The sequence below is a fragment of the Mus musculus genome, chromosome 13 (assembly GCF_000001635.26).
Source record: "Mus musculus strain C57BL/6J chromosome 13, GRCm38.p6 C57BL/6J".
In the NCBI taxonomy this organism is placed as follows: Eukaryota; Metazoa; Chordata; class Mammalia; order Rodentia; family Muridae; genus Mus; species Mus musculus.
Genome location: NC_000079.6, coordinates 42,861,082 through 42,886,843, shown reverse-complemented (window position 1 = coordinate 42,886,843; position 25,762 = coordinate 42,861,082). Strand labels below are relative to the sequence as shown.

The following is a 25,762-nucleotide window of genomic DNA, read 5'->3' as shown; positions in this document are numbered from 1 at the left end:
ATGATATGTTAATATCATTTCTGAAGAGTAGATAGAAAGAGAAAATCCTGTTGCATATTTTTAAGGAATGGTTCTTTTAGACTATTTCCATATAAATAATATATGGGATCCACAATCGACTGAGACAAAACTCTTGTTACTCTGTTCAGGGCTCCCATGAAGTCTCCTTTAGTCTCTAGCTAAAGATTAATGCTCTTGTGCATGTCACCATGGGTGGTAGCATGCAGGTACATGGTGCTAAGTAAGCAGTGACAAACCAGGACTTGCGATTTCTGGAACATTCACAGCAAGCTTATGAGAGCGCTCTATTCTCGTTTCCTAATTGACCATTCATTCCCCACGTTTCCCCCACACCTCTCACACTCATCGAAGCAGAAGTTGTCAGCATTGCCCCGTCCCGGCCACCCAGAACTCAACAGCACTAGCTTCCATAATTAGAAAGCTTACTGGGATGGGAACACCTGCAACTCTGTAGTGGGCTTTGTTTCCTCACGGTAGAGGCAATGGAGAGTAAGTACCAGAGACACAGTGCTTACCAAAGCCATGCTCAACCAGGGATGGAGAAAACCCATGAAGGCCACCTACCCTGTTTCCACACCAGTATATTGAAAATAGCCCAGTGTTGTGTTGTTCGCATCAGTAGCTGCCTTAAAATTACATCCTTTCCTGTCTTCTTCTCTTTTCTTTCTTACTTCCCAAAGTCTCTTCTGGTATTGCCAAATGAAGCTCCCTCTCACAGAAAACTGCACTAGGAAATCTCATCCCCAGGTCTGCCGCTTGGAAATCCCTAAGCAACCTGCAAACCCACTCTAGTATTCACCAAGAGTCCCAAGGCAGTGAGATATCAGAATTGAAAAGCACAAGTATAGATGTATTTGACAACCTCAGAGATGTCAGCTAGTCCTATGGAAAAACCAAAAACCAAACGAGCTGGCTTCAAGGTCACCTAAGTAATGAAGCAGCCTCCTTCTCCCCTCCTCACTACCGCTAAAAGTGAGAAGAATCTGATTTATGGTCCCAGGACACTTCGGAAGTGAAGCATCACTTACCGCAGAAGCCTGTTAGATGATCTGGATGGAAGCAAACACAGCCCATGACCACCATATGCTGAGTGTAAGAGAACGAAAGACTAAAAGCAGGGTGATCCATCACAGGAGAAAGCAGTTAAAAAGAAAATACTTTGGTTGGTCGAACAGAGGCGAGGATGCTTAGAACAAGTGAATAGCCACTGAAGGATTATCCTGATCTTCGACCCAAATTCTTGTTCTTCAGTATTTTCGGTACATATAATAAATTCTATATAATTAGAACATATGTTTATGGAATGTTTTGTGTTGCTGGTGGTTGAACATAGAACTTCATGCACGCTAGGCTGCTGCTTTACCACTGAGACACTTGATTCTACCTAAGCTCTCTGATTTACATTTCTGCTTTTTAATTTTTGAGAAAGGGTCTCGGTGGCAAGTTGTCTAGACCACCTTTAGACTTGCTCTGTGGCCCCAGAAGCCCCTGAACTTGCCATCCTCTGGCCTCAGCCCCCACAGTATACAGGACTCACAGGGCTGGTTCCTCATTACTTTATGAAGCTTCTTTGCCTTCCGAGTGACACTCTCAGGGAGTCTAGCAGCTCTGAAGGACACTAGACAAGCTCTGCTCTCTCAATGTGCTCTCTGTCAGGATTCTCTGCTGACTAGTGGCCTCTGGGCTTTGCTTTTCTCTCAGGCCTAGACTTTGTGGCAGTGGCAGTAGGGGGGCAACCCAGAGCAAAATAGGTATCACAAAACCTTTGAAAACAAGATGCTGGCTCATTTAAAACAAGCCTTGTGAAGCTCATGTTTGTTTTAAGTGAAACTGTAGAAGACAAAGTGTGTCTGAAAACAGGTTATGATGCAATATAAATATTATTCTATGACTGTTTGTACCCATTTATCCAAACTTCCACATTCCTTTGGCAGGGGATCTCTCTGAGGGCTCGACATGTTGACATTTTTCTGTAATTTATCAATGAATAATAATAACATTTCCAGATAAAAATATCCTTTAACTGCACATGGTCACATTTTAAAATTTGTTTTATTCTTCTCACATTTCAAGTGGAGGGTATTTAAGATTAGATATAAATAAGTAAGAGTATTATTTTATTCCAGTCTTGATTTTTGTTATGATTAGACAAAAGGCTTTAGGCTCGTGTTCAAGGTCAAAACACTGATGATGCTTTTATTCTCGGACTCAAATCAAACAAGTTTCTAGAGCTGGATAGACTAGGCAGAATAAGGGCCTTGTCTCCAAATTTATTAGCTAGCTGATAGGCCAGATGTCATCATCATATCATCATCATTATCGTCACAGTGAGCAGTTGTGATTAGATTAGGAAACTTGAGAAGGGAAAAGGATTCTGAAACATCCCCGACAGGCTGAAATCCTTGTACGTAAGGAAATCAACAAAGTGGAGAAGGGGGAGGGGGGGAATGAAGCGAAAGCGAAACGGAAGTGATTCTAGCTATCACAGGGAGGGGCACCTACCCTACCCTCAGAATGCAGGTGTCTAAGAGAAGCTGGGGAGGATGAAGCCCTGGAGTTTCCCAAGATCCTTCAGGGGGCAGCAGCTCCTACATCTTGACTTTATCTGGGTGAGGTTGGCTTTGACCTTCTGACCTCCAGAACTACGAAAGGATACATCTGTTGCTTTAAGCCACAGAGTTTGTGGCAATTTGTTCCAGTCGGAACCGGAAACGGATACACCAGGGATATGTGTTACAGCCGGGTCAGTCTACCAAGCAATTCAACCCCGTCCTGAGTATTTTTCTTCACTCTTTGTCAGGGCTGCAGAGCAGTGAAAACAAAAGTGAAAAGCTCTAGGTCCTATGGATCCTACATTCTAATCCCGTGCAAAGCTTTGGGCACAATGCCTCACCTCTGAAGAGCCACGACCATCTCACAGAAACAACAGTGGCTGCTGCTATTTCGGACCCATTAGGGTAATGCCTCGATTGCCACAGCAATGAAACAAACCTGTAGCAAAGGGTATCGGCACACTGTGGTGAAGTTTAAATGTGATGATGTGTGTGAGGTACCCCTGCAGGTGTTCCTTAGACAGTAGGTACTCAATGGGGGTCCGTTCTCTTTGCTCACTGCAACTTTGCAGGCAGAAGTTATGTACTGTTCAAAGCACCTCAGAAGCAGGTGTGTAGGATGCAGAACCCCATGTAGGATGCTGCCAAAGTCCTTAACAGGGTCTATAGGATGCTTCATATTTGAACAACTTTATCAAGTTTTTTTTTTAAATTATTTTATTATTTTATGGGAATGGGTGTTTTGCCTGAATGTGTGTCTGTGCACAAGGTGTGCGCAGTGCCCAGGAAGGCCAGAAGAAGATGTCAGATGTCCTGGAATTGGATCATTTCCAGCCATCATATAGGTACTGGGAATTGAATCTGGGTTCACTGGGAGAGCAGTCAGAGCTTTTAGCCACCGAGTCATCTCCCTAACCTCTCAATTACTGTTATCAATCTTTCTCTAATGCTAGGGGTTGAATCCAGAGCCTTGGTCAGGCTGGTCAAACACTATTATTGACTTAACACCCTCAGCCACTAAAAGCCTTATTAAGACACACTTTGCATATATTCTAAGTGTATAAGTCACCACAATTCAATGAACTTTAATATACTTAATGTCTTACTACATACAGATTACAGAATTGTCATCACTAAAATCTATTTTTAGAACATTTCCACCATTCCCCAAAGAAACCAACTCACAACTTACTGTCACGTCTTCCATCTTCTACCTCATAACCAGGCAGCCACTGATCTATGTTCTGTCTCTATAGACTGACCTTGTTGGACACCTCAGACAAGTGGAATCATGGACTCTGTCCTGGCCCACGGTCACTTCTCCAAGCTTATCCCCTCCCCTTCTTGTCTTCTGTATGACAGCAAACTGACATGGGTTTTAGCTTCTGGGTTTTTAGTCGATGCTCTCCTGTCCCCATCTGTTTATCTGGGCAGGTCCCTGTGTCTGGAATGGCTTCTGTAAGCTGCAGGTGTCAAACTTGAGTCTTTTTTCCTTCTTTCCAATTATGTCTTTATTGGATTCTTTTGCAACATGCCTCTGTGGTTCCTTATAGTACAAGCTATTATGTTATGTTGTCATTGCCTGTTGGTTTCCTGTAATCCTGGAGAAAGCAGGGGCTCTGTCTCTCTTATCCAATGCTGCATACTATGTGCTCCGTGCCTTGCACACGGCTTACTACCGCCAGACACTTATTAATAGGGGGATGAAAAAATTGTGTTCAATCTTAAGTTTTAGGCTTTTCTTCTTGTAAACTCAGAGAAGCTAATTGTAAGCTAGGGTTTCAGAGATGTATCTCATGCTCTCTGTCACACACATATTACTAATGGGAGAGGGGCAATCCGTTATCTAGACCAATCTTTTTAGATATTCTTATATAGTATTTTATTTTTCTCATCAATTTCTAGAAAAAATATTGCTAAATGATTTGCATAGCAATATTCTGCTTAACTTGGGAAACATTTTTTTTTTCAGGGAGATGGGCTGGTGGGGGCTCCTTCCTCCCCAAGTCTCTGTGACACCCTCTTAGACTTTGTTTACAAGCTAGCTAAGAAAGTAGAGGGAGATTATAAGTTTGAAGTTGAAATTAGGCTGGGAATGGCTCAGTGGTAGGAGCTTAACCTTCACTGTGAAAGACCATGGGTTCAATCCTCAGTACCACACAACAATACAGAATTAATTTAAAGTCACATTTTAAATCCCAAACCCAATAAATTTGTATCGGAAAGCTCTTCCTTCTGGGGTTTTCTGTTAATTCGTGTATTTAAAAGAACAGCCCTTTATGGTTTTACCTGCAGGCTCCATGCATATCTGACTGAGAGAAGTGCCATTTAATGTACACAGTTTAATGTGTTCTAATGCTTTGGGTGTAGCTCTGAAACAGAGCACAGGCCCCGGGCTAGATCTCAAGCAACAACAAAAACACGTAACATCCATACTAAGAAGATAACAAGAAATTGGTCAAGTTATTTCTTAAGGTCTGGCAATATGGCTCAGAGAGGAAAGACACTTGCTGCCAAACCTGATGACCTGGTTTCAATCCTTGGATCCTACATTGATGAAGAAGAGAACTAACTCCTGCAGGTTATAGGCTAGCTCCCACATCTTCAGCATGGCTTATACACTCCATTTCCCCCAAGTATATGTAAGTATTATCTCACTAGATAACAATATAAAGATCACCAACAGATGTTTTACATATCTTTTCAGGCTATGTCCTCAATATCCAATGTTAACACAACCCACCACAGTTGCCCTTAGGTACACTTCAAGGGCTCACTGGCCACACATGGCTGGTGTGTGGCACTTGGAGTGTGTGGTTGAAGATTATCTACTCCCAGGAAATTTCCAAATAGAGCTACTGCAGGGGTTTCATTCTTAGCCTGCATTTGATTTCCCCCAGGGTTTGTGTGGCTGACATTCCTATCTTCCTTAAAGATGTCTAGAGATTCAGTATGGTTGCTCCAGAATGAATCTTATAAGAGAAACAGCCAGGCCGTTCAAATGAAAATCTCCCGGAAAAGTTGCCTCCATGACTCAAATTTGTCTAATTATTGCTGGCATCAATATTGTTTTAAAAATAATTGTGTCACGCTTCTGTCTCTGTCTGTTACTCTGTCTCTGTCTCTCTGTCTCTATCTCTTTGTCTGTCTCTGCCTCTCTCTGTCTCTTTGTCTCTATAGCTGTCTGACTCTGTTTCTCTGTCTCTCTATCTCTGTCTCTCTCCCTCCAGGACCTTGCTACCTGGCCCATGGTTGTCTGTGACTCTGCATTCTCCAGAACTGGAATTACAGGCAGTTGCAAGCTATCCAGCATAGGTGTTAAAAACAGAACCCTGGTCCTCTGCAAGAGCAGCAAATGCTCCTGATCACTGGGTCATCTCTCCAGTTCCCAGAAGTCTATCTTTGGGATCTGGAGATGACCCTTCTGTTTCTTCTTTTCCTCTCTTCTTACCATCTTATTTACCATCTTTCTTTATTGTTTCTGCCTGGATCTGCATCAGCCTGTTGTTTGCTTTTAGTGTTATAACAATTCTGGACTCTTTTTTTTTCTTTTCCCAAGACAGGGTTTCTCTGTGTAGCCCTGGCTGTCCTGGAACTCACTCTGTAGACCAGGCTGGCGGCAAACTCAGAAATCCACCTGCCTCTGCCTTCCAAATGCTGTGATTAAAGGCGTGTGCCACCATGCCCGGCCTGGAGGCTAATATCTTATTGGAAGCACATCTCTCTTGATGGCTCTAATCTATCACCAGAAACTGCCATCTCCAGCTGTGAGAATTAAGGACCTGTCCCAGAGATCACCCTGGATAGACTCTCAGGCTTTCCCACCACTAAAGTTTCAATAGAATCCAAATTCGAATTGTGAATTGTGCTGCTTCAAGAAGAGAATTACATTGTCTCAGTGAACTGACATCTATGAGCTCGCTGGCCATCAGTACAAATTATATAACAGATATTTCTTCTTCAAAAAAATGAAAAATTGAGTCGCTCTGAAAATATCCCCAAAGAGACTTGAGTCATTTGAGTTTCCAGTAACAGGCGACTGGAATTTAGAGGGTACATTTTCAAATCACAATTTCAAAAGAGTATAGTCAACCTCTGTACCTATAAATTCCACAGCATGCCTCAACCACCCATCAATGAAACTATTCAAGAAAAAAAAAGGCACCTAAGCATTGTTTATAAATAACATGGAACAAGTTATTTACATGGTATTTGCATTCTCTTAGATGCTATAGATAATCTGGAGGTGACATAGCAACAGGGAGATGAGTATATTAAAAGACTATGTTACTGTATGCAAGATTTGGGTATCTGATACCTTAGACTTGGGTGTCTGAGGGGCAACCTGGAACCAGTCCCAGTGAGTAGGTAGGGCTGACAACAAAGGTAACAAGAAATGCATTGTAGGCTCCAGGACTCACCATGGTGCAGATGGGGTCAGAGAAGAAATGAGCATGAGAGGTCCTGAATGATTTCCTCCAGCCCAGGATGGCCACATACTGTGCTCAATATAGTGTTTGGTAACGAAAACACAGGAGAGATGGCTCTGTGGGCAAAGTCCTTGCTATACAGGTATGAAGACCTGAATACAGATTCCCGGACGCCATGAAAAATCTGGGCCCAGCAACGTGTGTGTCTGCAGCATAGCACTGGTGGAGTAGGGATGAGTCAGGTAGTCTCCGGGGGCTGTCTAGCCCTGATTCAGCCACTCACTGAGCTCCAGGTTCTGTAAGAGACCCTGCCTCAAACAATGAGATGGGGAGTGACCTAGAAGACTTTGTGTTCATGCATAAGCACAAATGAATGTGTGTGTCTGTCTGTCTTGTCTGTCTGTCTGCTTGTACAGGGGCCAGAGGACAAGTTGTGGAAATTGGTTTTGTCCTTTCCTCTTGTACCTTCAGAGAGCAAAAGGCTAGTGGCAAGTGCCCTTCCTTGCTGAGCCGTCGTCTAGCTGGCCCACAATAATTTCTGTCATTAGAAATTAGGAGTGACTAAATAAAAAGTCACACCATGAGAGAGGGAAGTTCAGATTCAATTAGCCTAAAGTAGAAACAACTGAATTTTTGCAGGCAACTCTTTAATATTGAAGCGAGTGATGTTAATTACACAACCATAGATGGCACTCTCAGCTTCTTAGGGGGTGCAGTTTGCAAGAGGCTCATCTCAGGAAGTGCATCAGTGTGCAGTTATAAGAGGAATCCTATGCCCCACAGATGTAATATTGCATTTATTTTACAGTGTGGACAAGTGGATCACAACATCTGTTCCAAACGTTTGTAACGCAAGAATTTCCCTTGATGCTTTCAATACAGAGTTCTGAGTTCTCAATGTATGTCTAAGCATTTGTGCATATTAACCCCCCCCCTTTTTAGCGTTTGAGGATTTGTGTTAGTTCCGTTCATATTTTTCCATGAACCTCACCTGAATATGTAGGAAAACCTCTGCACAGGGGAGGAGACAAGGTTGCTAGATTTTTCTAGTTGAACGTCAGCTATGCACTAGACAGATTAGGAATCTAAAGCATTTGGCTCTTTTTATCAGCAACATAAAAATACCTGCTTGGGGCTCCTATTAGAGAAGCCTGAATTCACTACAGGAAAACAGTCACCAGGGATCATATGAGCTGTTTGATTTAGGGAGAGGCAGCATGGAGATATGAACTCCATTCCCAAGTCAGAGGTTCTCCATGCTAGCTCTAGGGCACTTAAAAATTCCAGTTGCCTAACACTCACCTGAAATATTTGATTTAGAATTTTAAGGACTCCCTAGGGGTCATCCACGGGTCCTCTAGAACCTTCTTTTACAAAACAGAGCTCAAAGAGAAACCACCCCAGCCCTGCTGGAAGGCTGAGGAATACCGTGAGTGCCACTCTGGATCTGGGGAGCATTAGCAGGCTCCCTGTGAGATTCTAATGAGATTCTAATCTGAGATGCACTTGTGTTTTTTTCAAAGGTCTTTTAGACTTGTCTTTATATATTTTGGATCATCACATCTTCCCCGAGCTTTCAGTTTATGCAGTGCCTGAGGGGCTGATAGTCATCTCAATGGATAGCCATCTGTGTCAATTACTTTTTTTTTTGAGAAAGGGTGTCACTATGCCAGCCTGATAACTGCATAGTTCTTGACTAGACATTTTCCATTTCTTGATCCAGGATTCCTCACAGGGCACACATACACTAGAAGAGTAAGAACATGCCGCCTGATGAATGAAGTCACATTTTAGTGGGACAGTAGGATGTGGTTGGTAGAGGCTGGAAGGATGGGAAATGGGATGTGTGCGGGGGATGGGGTGGGGGTGGGGGGTCTGCCACTTAATGGACACAGAATTTCAATTTCATATGAGGAAGGATTCCAGAGAAAGATGACGAACATGGATGCTTACTGCCACTGAACTTGGTTAAGATGGGAAACTTAACACTTTGTGTATATTATCACAATAATTTTTTTTAAACTTTAAAAAGAGAACTCCCCAACTCCACCATCCCCCCCTTCCTCATTTTTGGAGTCAATGGCTCTTGGGAATCTAGTGCTTTCCAAGCCCAACTGTGAAAATCTACTTAAGAAACAAAAGCATCATCAATTGTGCCTGAGTTCACTTTAGGGTGACCTTGAACTTCCGATTCTCCTGCCCTCTCTCCTGAGCAATGGGATTACAGGATTGTCCCACCACACTGCTTGTTATACGGTGCTGGGAATCAAACCTAGGACTTCCTGTATGATAGCTGAGCGCACTACCACCTGAGCTACACTCCAGTCTTCTGCCCTAGTCTTGTAATGGCTTCACGCTAACACTATGGATTCAACCAATGAGTTACCTCCTGAGTTATCGTTTAGATGGAATGTGGTGAAGGGCAAAGAAACTTCAGATATCCAGAACAGGTTTCCTGACAGGATGGGCAGGGGGCTCTACCAGGTTGGGAAAGCTCAATATCCAGGCTTCCCCTGCGGGGGCATCTGCCAGCTCTTGGCACACAAAGGCTTCCTGTTTTTGAGATAATGTTTTTAAATGGTTCATAAACAGTTTCTTGGCCACAACTAGTCGTGGAGAAGCAACGTTTTGATGATTGAACTATAAATGAATCAGAAACATATGCAGTGAATTTCCCTTGGGTTTGGCAAGGCACGTTTTGGACTCAGTTCTGTCCGGGATACTTGAAAGATGGTTTTTAGTGTTTGTTGGATCAAACGAAGCTTCACTTTTCCAGCATCCTTTCAGGCTGTGGCTGAGTGGTGGCACACGCCTTTAATCCCAGCACTCGGGAGGCAGAGGCAGGTGGATCTCTGAGTTCGAGGCCAGCCTGGTCTACAAAGTGAGTTCCAGGACAGCCAGGGCTATACAGAGAAACCCCGTCTCGAAAAACCAAAAAAAAAAAAAAAAAAAAAAAAGAAGAAGAAAAAGAAGGGAGCTCAGAACCTTTGTTCCTATGTTACTAGACTCTACCAAAAAAAAAAATGCAGGATGGATTCACAGGAAAGCTACGGTCCACTAAGCATGGAAACAACTACTACCTTGCCTTTCACTCCTCTCTTGCTGGTTTAGAATCCTCCAAGAGGTTTTTAAATTTATAAATGAAGGGCTTCAGATGGGTTATTTCAGAGAATAGAAGTTTCCCTTGAGTGAATTCTTTTCTACTTGCCTACAGTAGTTCTAGATTGATGGTCTACCTACAACTGCAGGCCCTGAGTGCTGGCAAGTATTTGAAGGAGTGGCACAGCTTGAGAGACAGCACTTCATTGTGGTCAGGAAGAATGGTCCACCTTCTTGGACATAGTCAAGGAGCATTTTAGAAAGAAAGCAGCCCAAGACTATGGCTTGAGTCTCCCTTATGCACTGCTACCTTGCTTTAGCATATTACGAATGGCTCTGAGCTGTCTCGGATGGAACATCCTCTGTACTCTTGGGGAGCTGTTTTATCCTTGGGCACCAAGAGTGCTGTGAGGTTAAGTGTTGCAGAATATCTAATTTCTTATTGTCTCGGAGAAATTGGCAAACAGGGCTCATCAATACCAACTCAGGACACCTCCAGGAAGACTGCTGTGTTTAAAGTCAGAGATCATTGCTGTCTGAGTAGAAACAGAAATGAGAATCAAGACCTTCTATGCCAGGATTTCCAAACCTAAGGGACAAACAGTGCGGCCACATTTCACTTCCTCTCTCTTACTGAGCCATTTGTAAGTGAACTGCACCTCTATGAACGTGAACTTCAGAAGGACTTAAAGGATGAGTCTCAAAACACGGATTATATTCTAGGAAACACTGAAATGTTAACTATTTTAATTCATATATTAACACACAGGACTCAGCATGTCCAGTTTCTGCAGCTACCAAATAATTTTAACACCTCAGGCATGCCATTTCACCGTGGTATTCTGGTCTGGCGTATTTCTTCATCTCTCCCACCCTTACACTGTTGTGCCAAAGTGTGTAGACAGAGAGCAACCACAAGTGTCCGTCCCGAAGGACTGGCTTTTTTTTTTTTTTTTAAATACAGGATCCCTCCTTGTTCTGGAACTCACCCAGCAGGCTGGGCTGGCTGGCCAGTAGATCTCAGGGACTTGCTTTTCTCCACTTTCCGAAGATTGGGATTATGAGTGCATATTGCTGCGCTGGCTTCTTGTTGTGTTGCTGTTTTAAGATTTATTTATTTCACTAGGCATGCCTGGTGGCTGTGGAGGTCAGAGGAGGGTGTTGGATCTCTGGAGCTGAAGGTGTAAATGGACAAACCCTGGACCCTCTGTAAGAGCAACAAGTGCTCCTAACAGCGGAGTCCGGTCTCCAGCGCCCTGTGCTAGCTTTTTGACATGGGTTTTGGGATCAAAATGAGGTCCAAGTGCAGGTCCTTTACTGACAATCTCACTCCCTTACATTCGTTTCCCGTGGAAAGAAATGGACTTTCATCCTTCACGGCTCTGTTCTCTGAGTCCCCGTGAATGCTAGTGAGTAAGTATTAAAGCATCACTTGAATGGACACGCAGGATTACACGTATGCTAGCACATGTACTTGAACCCCTCCATAGCTAGATATGCCTTAGGGATGTCAGGATCAGCTGCCTTGGTCATACCTGGTGAGTTCCAGGCACAGTTTAAACCAGATAACCCAAAGCATCTACGGTGCAGAGAAACCTATCACTTTTTGCTCTTCTTCATAACCATTATCTCCGTCTCTCTATTCATGCTACCTTACACATAGTTTTCAGAGACCACCGCATCATTCTGGGCTTGCCGTCCAAGTTTTTCCCAAGTCATCTAACAACAGTTTACTTTCTTTCTACCTGTCCCCATCCCGCCACCAACAAAGCTGGCTCGGCCACTTGGCCTCATACACCCCTAGGAGGTCGTCCTCTAAGAACCTGCTTCCAGCTTCCTTCCTCTCCGTCCCTGCCCCCTCTCTCCTTCGTGGGGAAAGGTTCCATCCTTTCTCTTTTGCTTCTTCACCCCCCATGGAAAGCGAACAACCCCGCCCTTCAGATGCTTCTTTTAAAAACAACCTCATCGCCTTCTCTAGCTACAATGCGGCTCTCCCTCCTCCCCACCTTGATAACCACATTTTTCTGTTCCCATGGAAGCTGTCATTTCTGCATTCTCTTGAAACTCTTCTGCACATGTTTTTATTTCTCTAGAAAAAAAAAAGTATGGGTTGATGTGATTCATCTTTTCATGCACTGCATAGCTCTCAGCACAATGCCTTGCCCTTAGTACAGTAGATGATAAATGCTTGCTGATTAAACACCACTAACAACAACCCCCACACAGCACCTAGCACTGCATATACTGAAAAAAAAAAAGACATGATATTTATAAAGCACATTTTAATTTGAGAAACTACATAGACTACATAGGAACTAAACAAACAAAACCAAGAACCTCATTCTGATAATCACAATGAGCACTTAATAGTTTTAGTGGACTTCCAAATAGCTTGAAGCTTGGGGCAAACTGATGTTCAGCCATAATATATATTGTCTCCCTACCTCTGCAGAGGAGCCCAGAGAAAGGAGCCTGACGTGAGGATGGCTACGAATGGTGCAGTGTGTTCCTCACATGCTGGGAACCAGGCATGATTGGAACACCCTTGGAATGACCTTCCTATCTAAGGTCAGTGTCGGAGGGATGCCTTTCATGTGTGTGTCTGTGGGGTGGGTATGTGTTTGTGTGGGTGCACATCTATGCAGGTGCATGAACACATGTGCACATGTATGTGTGTGGCTGTCATTCCCTAGGTACCATCTATATTGTCCTTTGAGATAAGGTTTTTCCTTGGCCTGGAGCTCACTGAGTAGCTAGGCTGGCTTGGCAGTAAGGCCCAGGTAGCCTGCTGTCTCTGTCTCCTCAGTTCTGGGATTACAAGTTCACATCACCACATTTGGGTTTTTACCTGGGTTCTGGTCTCTGGGTATTGAACTCAGATCCACAGACTTGTATGGTAAACACTTTACACCCTCACCTTTAGCTGCTCTCATGCATACTGTCCTTCCTTCCTTCCTTCCTTCCTTCCTTCCTTCCTTCTTTTCTTCCTTTCTTGTTTTGTTGAGATAGGGTTTCTCTGTACAGCCCTGATTGTCCGGGAACTTATTATATAGACGGGCTGGCCTCAAACTCAGAGATCTGCCTGCCTCTGCCTCCCAAGTGCTGGGATTAAGGGTGAGCACCACCACTGCCTTATTTTTAATGAGAAAGAACATGCTGGGGTGTGTTACATGTCCCTAAACATGGACTCCCTTGCTCTTGTTAATATAATTTCTCATTGTCAGCCACAGCCAACTCAAAGGAAACTCAACACGTCTCATCTGTGTAATCCAGTCCCCTTCCCCATAAACATTTTAGTTTGAATGTTCTTCTTTGGGTAGAGCATTCACACTGCCAAGTGGGAACTGGGAGGTGTCCTCCAGTATATACAAGTGGTCCCTGCTAAAGGTGCAGAAGCCTCCTTCCTGCTGGTGGGAAGTGGAGACGAAGCATGTGTACTCTCAGCCTCACCTGTGCACACCTGAACCACCCACTCCATCTGCTGCCGTTTCCTGGTTTGTGCCTTTTCGAGTCTGCACATTAACAACATTAACAACAGGTGTCACTTCCCCCGCTTGCCAAAACACCGACGAGCCTTTTGATCAGTCTCCGTGAAATGGACAGGATAAAACTCCAGAAAGGAAATTATTTGCAAAGTCCACGTGCAAATCATTTTACTCTCCATTCCCAGATTCTGTCACTGCACTCGGCGTGTTCATGAGTATGTGTGAGAGTACGTATGTCTGTTTCAAGGAGCTGTGCCATTAACTGTCACCATGCCCAAAGAATGAGAACAGAGAGGGCTGGGGGCTGGCCACAGAGGTGGTGTGAGCATGCATAGTCATGGAAACCATAGTGCTAGGAACCCAGATGAAAGTATCAGTTTTCAACTTCCTTTCTGAGGCAGAGGGTTGAAAGGGAGTGGAAATTGTCTACAGGAACGCCACCATCCTTTGACCTCAAGAGAAGATCTGATCAAAATGGCACCTTTCTTCCCAAGGAGCCAATCCAGCTGAGATACAACCTTGATAAGAGAGCAACACATTTAGTTCTTTGAGAGACCATCTAGTAGGAGTCAATAATCAAGGCCCTTGCTTTCTGGAATGCTACAAACACTTCAGTAAGTCAAGTTTCTCTTGAAGATTGCTTGGCCCAGGAGGTCACAGATGGTATTTATGGCCAGCCTGGAGGTCACAGATGGTATCTATAGGCCAGCCTTTGACCAACTGAAGAAGGGACTGTTTTCCTTTAGGGAAATGCTAGGTTCCTCTCCTGATCTCCCCAGATCTAGAAATAAAGATGCCACACTTTAAACAAAACCCCTTTAACCTGATAGCTGTCTATTCATAGGGAAATGCTTGACTGCCAGCACCTGTGGAGGTGAACCACCTTAGAAACAATTGAGGTGAGATGCATGCTATCAGGGAGGGCTTAACAAAACGTAGAGCAAAGCTTGACTACACACACACAAAAAAAAAAAACAAAAAAAAAAACCAAACAAACAAACAAACAAAAAACCACAGTGAAAAGACTCTCTAGAGTCTGTAACCCAAGCACAAGGTCTCCCAGGACACCTTGCCAGCCTGTTGATCTTGGACTTCCCAGTCTGCAGAGCTGTGAAAGGATCCTTCTGGTTCTTAAAGCTACCCAGCCAATGGTGTTTTGTTGTGACAGACAGCCTGGCCAACTAACCTAACACCTACTGGTTATTTGCTAGTTAGAGGGTATATGAAGTTATTTTCTTCTTTATTTTCAGTAAGAAGCTTTATGCTTTTATTAACACACGAGTCCCTTCTTATCGTGACCTTTTCTTTTCTTTTTTAAAAAATGCTAAATAGTTTTTAATTCCTTTCAGGTAGATTCACAAGGAATACCATAGGTTCCTATCCTCTTTAGGCTTTTGTTTGTTACACACACACACACACACACACACACGCACAAACGTGTGTGTGTGTGTGTTCAGTATGTGTGTTTGTGTGTTCACACATAGCGGATGCATATTTATATGTGAGTGTGTGTGAATGTGTATGTATGTGTGTGCACATATGCATGTCGAGGCCCAATATTGATGTTGGGCAGCTTCCTTGATGACTCCCCAATTGATTTTGAAGTAGGGAGGGTCTCTGGTTGAGCCTGGAGTTCACTGTTCTAGTTAGTCTGGCCAGCCAGCTTACTCCAGGGATTCCCTGTCTCCTCCCCAGCTCTTGGATTACAGGTAAGCCACACCCACCTGCCTTTTTCTTGGGATTTTAGGATCAGAACCCTGGCCCACACCCTCGCTTAGCAACCGCATTACCAACTGAGGCATGGCCCCAGCTCATCTCTTTAGTTTCAGCTCATCTCTTTAGCTTCAGCAGAGACTTGTTTGTTTGTTTCTCTCGAGTACCTTGCGGGGGGAGGGGGGTGCGAGATGGGGGTAGAAATCGCTACTTATCATTTTGTAGCTGAGGAAATAAAACTAAATGATTTATTCAGGGTACAAGCTGAGCTTGTCCACACTTGGCTCATATCTTGCGCTGTTCTTTCCCCCCATGGCCCTTTGCCTTCCGTCTCTACACTGCAATGTGGTCGTGTCAAGGGTGCTTCTTATTATCAACACCTACTTCCCTTTCTAGAAATGTTTATCTCACTTTTCCTTGAAGTTTGGTTGGGTTGTTTGTCTTGATCCTCTTGAATTCTGGCATTATCTTGTGGGTTTCCTAGGAAAAGAAGCCCTGTAAGGCTCTTCCCCGTTCCTTCCTCAGGACAATTCCTCAAGAGGAAATTGTAACCGCTTAACTGTTTCCCTGGAAGGTGGAAGCTGGAAGCTGGGCATCTGCATACTTTTACCTCTTAGTCTGAAGCTGTGGATTCCAAACTTCACAGTATTCGAAATACTCAAGGAATGCACAAAGAGGGCCCTGAGCACCTTTAGATTAATCATACTGTGGTTTTAGAACCTTGGGAATGTAGTCATAGGTCATTGTGGCCCTTCTGCTCTAGTGGGATAAAATCCCGGGGATCCCTTAGCCCAGCAGATTCAGGCTGAGACCGAAGTAGAGGAAAATCCAACAGGCTGCATTAAGCAACATCCACTGGGCACTGTGTTCAACTTATATAGATGAGGGCTGCCTCTGTGGGACCACTCTAGCAGGATCAGCAGGATGGTGTTCCCCAGTGTGTAGTGCTCAGGGGCACCTGGGGGCCAATTTTGCTTACATGATGCTGCCATTGATAGCCTGTATGGCTTAAAACAAAGCATGCTCAAAACATGGGGACCACAATGCTTCCTTATATAGAGGAATAAACAAATGAGTGAATCAATTCCAAAGCATGCTGAGGACCACGGATGTTAGGACAGAGGTTCTCACTTATGTTTTATTGTCTAACACATGAAAGGACATGAATAGCCTGGGGTTTTTTTCAGGGGGGTGGTTGTTGTGGGGTTTTTTTTTGTTTTTTTGTTTTTGTTTTTTGGTTCAGAAAGTCTGTGATCACTACTGCCATAAAATGAGACCAATGCTGTCAGCAGGTACTTAATCTTTACATTGCTACAATTTCTTTATCTACGTTACATTATTCTATTATACTTATTTTAATATACCTATTACACTATTATCCTAATACACCTATTTTACACTTCCTATTTCCAATACAATTTCAAATTATATTGAATGATAGCAACTTCAAATTGCTATCATCTAATTTCATAGATGAACAAACCAAGTCTTAGGCCGAGAAGCCCACCTAATGTACACTCATTAAACTGGTGTCAGAATTGGAATAGGAATACAGCTCAACCTGGCTTCAGAATCTATTAATTTAACCAAAGCACCTGTACGACTACACCAATTGGATTTTCAAAATCTGTTCTATGTTACATCTTCTGATCTCATGCTCTATAAAGTATTGAAATACCCAGTAGGGGACAAAACGTGGCATCTACAAGGGATTTCCCAGAATTCCTTTATACAGAGAGTAACATAGAAATCTTCTATAGAACTGTAAGCCTGAGTTTTTGGCATAGAAAATGTGGGAACCCAAACCCAGACATATCATCAAACTGTAGGAAATTAGCGTGCAAAGCAATATACTCAAAGCTAAGTGGTTCAGAGCTCCATGCTCTGCAGTGTCTGGAGGCCATCTTTAAGAATGTGGAAGGGAGCTCTGTCCTCCAGCTTAGCCCAAAGGAAAGAAGTCCAAGGGGGAAGGAAGAAAGTGGACCCAGCCCTGGGAATGTTGTGAAGTAACTGGAGGCCAAAAAAGTGGTCAATCTTTAGTTTGAGAAAAGGCCCATGAATTTTGGCATTGGGCAGGACATCTAGCCCAAAAGAGATCTCACACGATTCGTCAAATGGCCCTGCTACATTAGGCTGCAGCAGCAAGGGCCATCCTCTGTAAGTGGCTCAAAGTACCTCCTGCCATTAACCAGTTCACCCAGGCCCTGAACAGACAAGCAGCTACTTAGCCGCTTAAGCTTGCCCACAAGTACAGGCCAGAGACAAAGCAAGAGGCACAAAGGCTGCTGGCCCATGCTGAGAAGAAAAGTGCTGGCAAACTCAGACACTGCCTGTCCTCTGAGCAGGGGTCAATACAGTCACCACCTTGGTAGAGAACAAGAAGGAAGGCTCAGCTGGTGGTGATGCCTATGACATAGACCCTATTGAGCTGGTGGTTTTCCTTCCTGCACTATGTCGAAAGATGGGGGTACCCTACTGTATCATCAAGGGAAAGGCCAGGCTGGGGTACCTGGACCACAAGAAGACATGTTGTTGTTATTATTATTATTATTATTATTATTATTATTTTCTTTATTTACATTTCAAATGTTATCCCCTTTCCTAGTTTCCCCACCAAAAGCCCCTATCCCTTTCCCCCTCCCCCTGCTCACCAACCCACACGCTCCTGCTTCCTGGCCCTGGCATTCCTCTATACTGGGGCATAGAACCTTCACAGGACCAAGGGCCTCTTCTTCCATTGATGACTGACTAGGCCATCCTCTGCTACATGTGCAGTTAGAGGCACAAGTCCCACCATGTGTTTTCTTTGATTGGTGGGTTAGTCCCAGGAAGCTCTGTGGGTACTGGTTAGTTCATATTGTTGTTCCTCCTAGGGGGCTGCAAACCCCTTCAGCTCCTAGGGTACTTTCTCTAGCTCCTTCATTAGGGACCCTGTCTGTGCTCCATCCAATGGATGACTGTGAGCATTCTCTTCTATATTTGTCAGGCACTGGCAAAGCTGCTCAGGAAACAGCTTTATCAGGTTCCTGTTAACAGAAGACACATTCTGCTGTTGCCTTCACACAGGTTAACTCAGAAGACAGGGGTGCTCTGGCTAAGCTGGTGGAAGCTGTTAGGACCAATTACAACAGATAGGACGAGATCCCCAGCCACTGGGGAGGCAACTAAAGGAAAAGGCTGAAGAACTCACTACTAAACTGGGTTAAGTGTACACTGCTAAGCTTTCTGAACGTAAATATAATTAAAAATTAAAAAAAAAGGAATGTGGGATGGGGGACTGGGAGGGGACAGTGAGCAGGATATAAAGGGAATAAGAAAAATTAAATAAAAATAATATTCTTAAAAAGAATCTTAGTCTTCTGTATATAGTCAGAGTGCAGAAATAAGGGTCTCTAGCACATTCTAGCTGATAAAAATCCAGACAAAAGAAACTCAATCATTTAAGCAAGGTTTTCCCCAGGGACTACTATGTATGGCCTTTACAAAGTGGCACCTGAGCTGCTCTCATATTTATCATAAATATTTGTAACATTATAGCACCTGTACTTCAAGTGTTGGTTTCAATTTAAAACTTCAGGATATCTCTTGGCTTTGTTGGGTATCAGAATAAATACCGTGTCAGGTGCCCAAGAAAGACAAATTGGCAGAAATTCATGACAGGGCTTTTGGATTTTCAAGTGTGGTGTGTGGTCCTGGAGACTTAAAAGCCATAAGACATTTCTATTTGAATAGTGTAATACCCTGTCACATAATAACGGTTCCATTTTAAAGAGTTGCTTAAGTCAACACATTCACCTCACACAATTTGCCCAAATCTGGGAGTAAGGTGAGAAAAGATAAGATATGGCAGAAACTTCAATATCCCTTCCTAGTCGGTATTCTTAAGGACATTTCCCCCTTCTGTTTTTAGCAACATTATGCTGTGTTTAGTGCACCTCAGGTGGCCAGAGAAGAATAACAATTAGAAACCAACTCTTGTAAGGCATGTCTAGTGTATGTAGTTGCTTCTCTAGAAGCCCGTGCCAACATGGTCTACTAAAGTAATTCTTGTGCAGAGTGAGCCAGTGAACAGATTCGGTGTTGATTCGCATCTTCTTGCAGCAAGCTTTACAATACGTTGCTGGGATGCACCACCAAACCCGGTCCTTGTTTATAACCTTTGCATTTTCAAGTTATCTTTCACTTGTAACTACATACAGCTTTCCCCGAGTCCACCTTCCCCAAAGAACAGCTTTTGATTTCAGGTTTTGCCTTTCCTGTGTCTTTAAGTCAGAAACTTCCCAAGGCTCCTAAGAGCTGGCTTCAGCAGGCATCCGGGGCTCCCGGTGTCTCCACTGCAGTGAAGTCTGTGAGGGGATACCCTGGTCTACAAAACATTACCAGATCCAGACCAATCCTCAAGGATAGACTACATAACAAATCAGGGACAGCCTGGGAACTGGGCTCGAAGATTTTAAAACCAAATCAGTTGATGCTGGCAGTTCCCGAAAAGAAAAAGTCTAAACCATGCAAAGTGTAAAACTAATACAAAAGGCATTTAAGAAAACCACAAAAAGCACCAAAAATGATTTCAGATTCCTGCTCCTACCTTAAAGACAGCCTAGATCTCTGGACTGACACACACACACATCCACACCGGGGCTGCTCTCTAGCTCTTCAACAGCTGTGCGTTCACAGAGTGAGACACAGTCTCCCCCGGGGCTGAGCTCTGCAAACAGACGCTACACACACAGCCTTGCGGTGCCAGGCAGCCCCTTCCTTCCCCTTCGCGGCGTTGCCAGAGCCTGGCCACTGACCAGCTCCCTCGTTGAGAAGTTGGGAGACGGATCCAACTCACCCCACAGAAGGTGGCCATGCATCTCAGCAGCAGGGGTCCATTTAATCTCCCTTTCAAAGCTCAGATACCACCCACTTCCAACCCCCAGCCTCTTTAGAATCCCAGAGCAGCAGGCAGATTCCCCTCCTGCGTGGAACCACCCAGACTCTGCAGGGCGGTGGTACCTACCTCCCCCCACCCCCCACCCCCCTCCCGAGGCTAGCCGCGGTGACCTCTTACCTTCACAGAGCCGGAGGTCTCCAAGGAGTCCAGCCTTTCACTGGAATTGGGAGGCCACCGGTTTGGGAAGCAAGGAACATCTCGAAGTGAAACAGAAAGTAGCCTGGGGATCCAACCCAGACCCTGGACCTGCACTTGACCAGCCCCAAGCTCTGGGAGTCTTGAGACTCAGCCGCCCCGCAGCTCAGCTCCACAGGCTCAGCTTGGGAGGATCCCAAGGACTCAACCATAGAGAAGTCTGGAACTCTCAGTCACCGCCTGAGCTGCTGGTTTTTTTTTTTTTTTTCCTCCTTTTTTTTTGAATATTTGTTGAGCTTTTTAATATGCAGTTTGTTCCTTCTAAAAGGAATTAGCAATCCCATCACCCGACTCTCCTGGCTCCATTGTATAATTAAACTGATCCAACAGCAACGCTCCCTCACCTTAGGTCCCCAGCCCAAACCCCCACGCATCATCTACATCCTCAAAGATACTCAAAACATCAGACTCTGACAATTAACCTTTTCCGGAATTTTCGTTTGGGGACAGCCTTTTCGGCCATGGGCACAGAACCCCTTAAATGCTGTTCAAGAAGAGATTTCTCAGGGTGTAACGACGGTAGCTTTCTTGAGATTAAGGACTGAACGGTTTCAGATAAGTGTCTGAACCCAGAGTTGAAAAGTCTCATATAGCTTTATAACACATGCGCAAATTCTAAAGGCTGTAGTGTTTGTTACTGTTGCCACATCACTTAATTCTAGGAGTCAAAAGGTAGTTGGACTTGAGGGGTCTTCAGCCACCTCCCACCCTACATCACCCCAAACCTGATCTGTCTACACCCTTCCCCTACCACTTCAAAGACATATGGTGGCCAAGGAAAAGCTCCAAGCTTGGTATGGAAAGTGAAACCTTAACCTTTCACCCCATTCCATTCTGTTCCAGTTTACCTGATTTACATATGCCTTGTCTTGCTGAATAATGCCCAGGGGCCACTGAGAAATGTCTGAGAATGTAGCGAGGCTCTTTGCAAAATGACCAGATTTACAAAACCCCAGCCTGTTGGTCTAGTTCACAAGATGCCAAGATGATTTTTATGCAGGGGTGGCCTCTGGTCCCTCCAGGCTCCCAAGTTAGCTGGGCCTTGCCTGCCGCAAGCTCTGGGCTGGACTTGAAAAGGATCCTCGCTTTTCTTTGGGAATAGTCAGTAACTGCAGCCTCTGAGTTCCCCTCCTTGACCCTCCATCCACGTCTCCCAAGGGAAACTGAGCCCATGACCAACGCTAAAGAAGTGGTCAGTAGATGGGTGGAGTGCCTTTAGAGCTGCCTTTGCTAATGCCAAGGTAACTATCTACCCGTGCAACCCTTTGAAGTGAACCGGTAGGGACTGCTATTACCCTCTTTAGAGAAGCCAGTGAGGAATTAGCAGTCATCAGGCCTTCCGTGCTCTGACTTGCAAAGACCAGATATGTGCGAGGAAAATCTAAGTGGAATGACAGAATGGTGTTTATGTCTCACCCTGCAGGTGTAGTAAATACCGTACAGCCTGTTGTGACAGCTGCCGGAGTAACTACTTTCTTAATAGCAATGAGGACACATTGGGATATATTAGAAAATAATCAGGGGACTGGACCTGTGAGTGGGCAAGGAATTATAATAGGAAAACATACATCGATTACCTGAATAATTTGAATTTCGTAGATAAGCATTCATCAATAGAAATCATTAGGATAGGGACCATATACATAATCTTAAAATTTATAGTAGCCACCGTAAAGAAAAAAATAGTGAAATTATCTTTAGAATATATTCAAAATATGATTTCAACATGTAATTAGTAAACACTGATAGACTATTATGTATTCCTTTTTCTATGTCTGACTTTTAATTTGTATTTTATGTTTATATCACACCACAGGAATAGTCAAAGTCACATTCGAAGCCCTCAGTAGTCACATGTATTCAGATCTAGTGATTACCACATTAGATAGCCTCACCCTGGATTATACGTAGCCATTGTTGGGTTAGAATTCATTCTTTGGTAATACATGTGTCTGTATTGCCTAGAAACGTTACAGGAAGAATTTGTGGACAGCACGATGATTCATTGGGCTAAGGTACTTGGTGCTGGCCTGACACCCGGAGTTTGATCTCTGGAACTGACTCCCCCAAGTTGTCCCCTAATCTCCACACATGTGCCCTGGCATGTGTGCCCATATAATAAATGTAACAAACAATGGAATAATAGAACAAGTGCAATAACAAAAATAAATGAATAGAAAAGGATTTTATATTCACTTGGTTCTAAGTCCATAGCATCATTGAATTAGTATCTTCTAAGTAGAACAGGAAACTATTAAATAAATTTGGAATTGTGATAATACCAAAGATTTAGCTTCGTTCGTGTCACCAGGGAAGCATAAATGAAAAAACAAATAAATCTTGGGTTTGTAGAAAGTTCCTTCTTTGTGCCATCTATACTGTTCTAGATAGACTACTCAGTGTCACATTTTACCCCATGTCATGTGTATCTTTCTCCTCTCTGTTCATTTCCTGAAGCCCCTAAAATAAACCATGCAGTCTTAACAAAGCTACCAGCCACCTTTCTAAGCCACAGGGTCTTGGCTATAACCAAGCCACTCCAAGTATGCAAGCCTGGTCTTCAAGGCTCTGCCTCCTCCCTTCAGATTCATTTTCTACCCTGCCGTCACTGTGCATATGCATCAAACTCAGGCATTACATCATATAACTTCTCGACTTAAAGGCTTTAATAGAAAATCATCCCCTTTTGGATAAAATCCCCACATGTCATACACTGGAGGTTTATTATAAAGGTTTATTATAACTGGCTTCAGGGAATTTTCTCTCTTGCCTCATTGCTTCAACTGCTTGGTTCTGTTTTGTCTGTGTCTTTTCCTGTGACATGGTCTCCATGATTTTGTTTATAGTCAGATTTCTGTGCCTGGAATATCCATCCTTACAATGCCTATGTCTGGCTGAATACAGTTCGTTTCTAAGGGTTGTTCAGCTATTGACTGTAGCTCTTTACTCTTATGATTCTCCTATCTATGTCACCGCACCACTTTTATAAATAGATCTAGTATAACCATGCATGGTGATGCCTGTAATTCCAGCACTCAAGCAGAGGAGACAGGAGGATTACACGCTTGGGGTCAGCCCGTGATACACAGGAAGACCCAGTGTAAGGATAACTGATGCATTATAACACGTCTCAATGTACCATAATCATACGATGATGACCTCTTCGGGTCTCATGTACAGGTTGCCTTTGAGTTCACCTTGAAGCATGACATCATCTTCATGAGCAATATGACAAATATATGCCTGAGGAATTCAGATATCTTCCCCCGTTCCTTCCCCTAATCCATAAATCAGCACCATTATCATGATTGTTCTCATGACTACACATCAATATTCTTAGTACTTAGTGTTAGACCCTGTCCTAGGCATTTTGTACATTGCACTTAATCCCATGGCAACGAATCAGTAAGACGATGATTTATGGCCAATTTTTAATAGACAAGGCATCTTGAACTCAATTATTTTCTTTGAACAAGTTAAGGTCATTCATATGACCACTGTTCCATAAAAACTGGTAAAGTATCACAGCTCCAACATATATGAATTGCATCTTCACATGCTAACTTATTTGTCAACAGACTAATGCATGTGGGTTTTATTATATTTTCAGTGTTTCTACATTTTATTTAAGTCTTCAAATTCACAGATAGCCGGGGCAAAGAAGACACACTTTGATAGTGCTTTGTGTGGTGTGGATACATGGTGACCTGGGACACTCAGGACATTTTAATGTAGTTCTTCATGTTATAGTGATTCCCCCAACCATAAAATTATTTTTGTTGCTACCTCATAACTGAAATTTTGCTGCTGTTATGAATTGTAATGTAATATTTTTGTAGATAAGGGTTTGACAAAGGGGGTCTGGGACCTACAGGTTGAGAACTACTGCTCTAGCTAGTCTACTGGCACTTTAACCACTAGAAAGACTGGTTATGCAAAGAAAGACCATATGCAAGGAAAACTCTCATTCATTGCTATCATGATGTAATTGTGGAAGCTCATTGAACATATAGCGCCAAGTGTTAACCCTGACATGAGTTCTGAACCAGGGTGTGGTGTTGAAAGATAACCTGTTATAATGAGTACAGCTTTCAGATGCTGACAATGTGGAAGGCTGTGTGTTGTGGAGATCAAAAGATACTGCCCCTTGACTTCAGTTTTGTTGTGGACCCAAAACTGTTAAAACAAAGCAAAACAAAACAAAATCTATTTCAGAACCAGGGGTTTTAGATGATCTTATCCCCCCAACACCACCACCAGGAGCCTCACATTCTACTCACTGTGCTCTGGAATGTTCTACAAGTTGTTTTCTGCTACACATCTGTTTACTGTTTTCTACCTTTTGTTTCCACAACATGGAACCAAGCTACATGAACGGCGGCAGTGCATGGCTGAAGGCTTAACAAACCCTTCTCGAAGGAAAATAAATAGAAAATACACTGGTGTCACAGAGTAGAAAATTTGCTACTGTTATGACTTGTAATGTAAACGTTTTGGACATAGGGGTTTTCCAAAGGGGTCCACGCCCCACAGGTTGAGAACTGCTGTTCTAGTTTATTGGGAATTTAACCAGTAGAAAGACTGGTTACCCACATAAAAGAGTAGAAAGAAGATGGGAGCCTGTAGAAGAGAAGCTGGTCTTCCTCCAGACTCCCTGACTCAGTCTCTGATGCTTCACGATGACCTAGCGGCTCTCAATCTTACACCTACAGGTCTTGACCTACATAGACAGTACCATAGGCTTGATACCAACACAAGAAGATGCCAATGTAATTTCTGGGCACTCTGGAGTCTAGGACAGGCTCAGACTTGAACATGTGGCTCTGCTGAGGGAGTAAAGACAGAGTAGATTCTTTTTGGGGGGGGGGTGGGTCTATGAACTTTTGGTAGGATAGTGACTGTATTGTTGCATGGAAAATATTTTTTTTCTTAAGACTAAGAGCTGCTAGGTCATCATGGAGCATCAGAGATTGAGTCAGGGAGTCTGTGGGGAGGCATAGTGGTACAAGCTTTTCTTCTCCTACACCCTCCCATCTTCTTTCTATTCTTCTATGTGGGTAAACTGAGATCCATCCACCATCTGCTTTCCTGCCTTCCCTTTTCTCTTTCTCCCTTCTGACTTCCTTCTTCATTCTGACTCCTCTCTCTGCCAGTCTTTTCTTTCTTCCTCCCCTCTTCTCATTTATTACGAGTTTAATGAGTGTCGATGTTTGTGTCTTGCTATTCTTAGGCAACTCTATAAGATGTTCTGCATGGAGATCTCCTTGTCAAAGCCATATGAAGTTTACCAGGCTTTCAGCCTTAGATTAGTTTGGTTTTGCTTCATTG

At 43.6% G+C, this 25,762-nt stretch overlaps 1 protein-coding gene across 10 annotated transcripts in view; it reads right to left on the bottom strand.

The window, feature by feature from the left end:
• Window positions 1-25,762, bottom strand: part of Phactr1 (phosphatase and actin regulator 1) — a 458,153-nt gene that overhangs the window by 251,683 nt on the left and 180,708 nt on the right. The window contains exon 1 of one of the 10 annotated variants that reach the window (XM_030247227.1): window positions 20,357-20,602. The exons of 5 other annotated variants lie outside the window; for them this stretch is intronic. Coding sequence is in view for 1 of the 5 variants with exons in the window: in XM_030247226.1 (XP_030103086.1) it covers window positions 20,138-20,159 (22 nt within the window). In the remaining 4 variants the exon portion in view is untranslated. 4 more of the 10 variants (NM_001302636.1, XM_030247226.1, XM_006516911.4 and 1 more) reach the window with 4 other exon arrangements.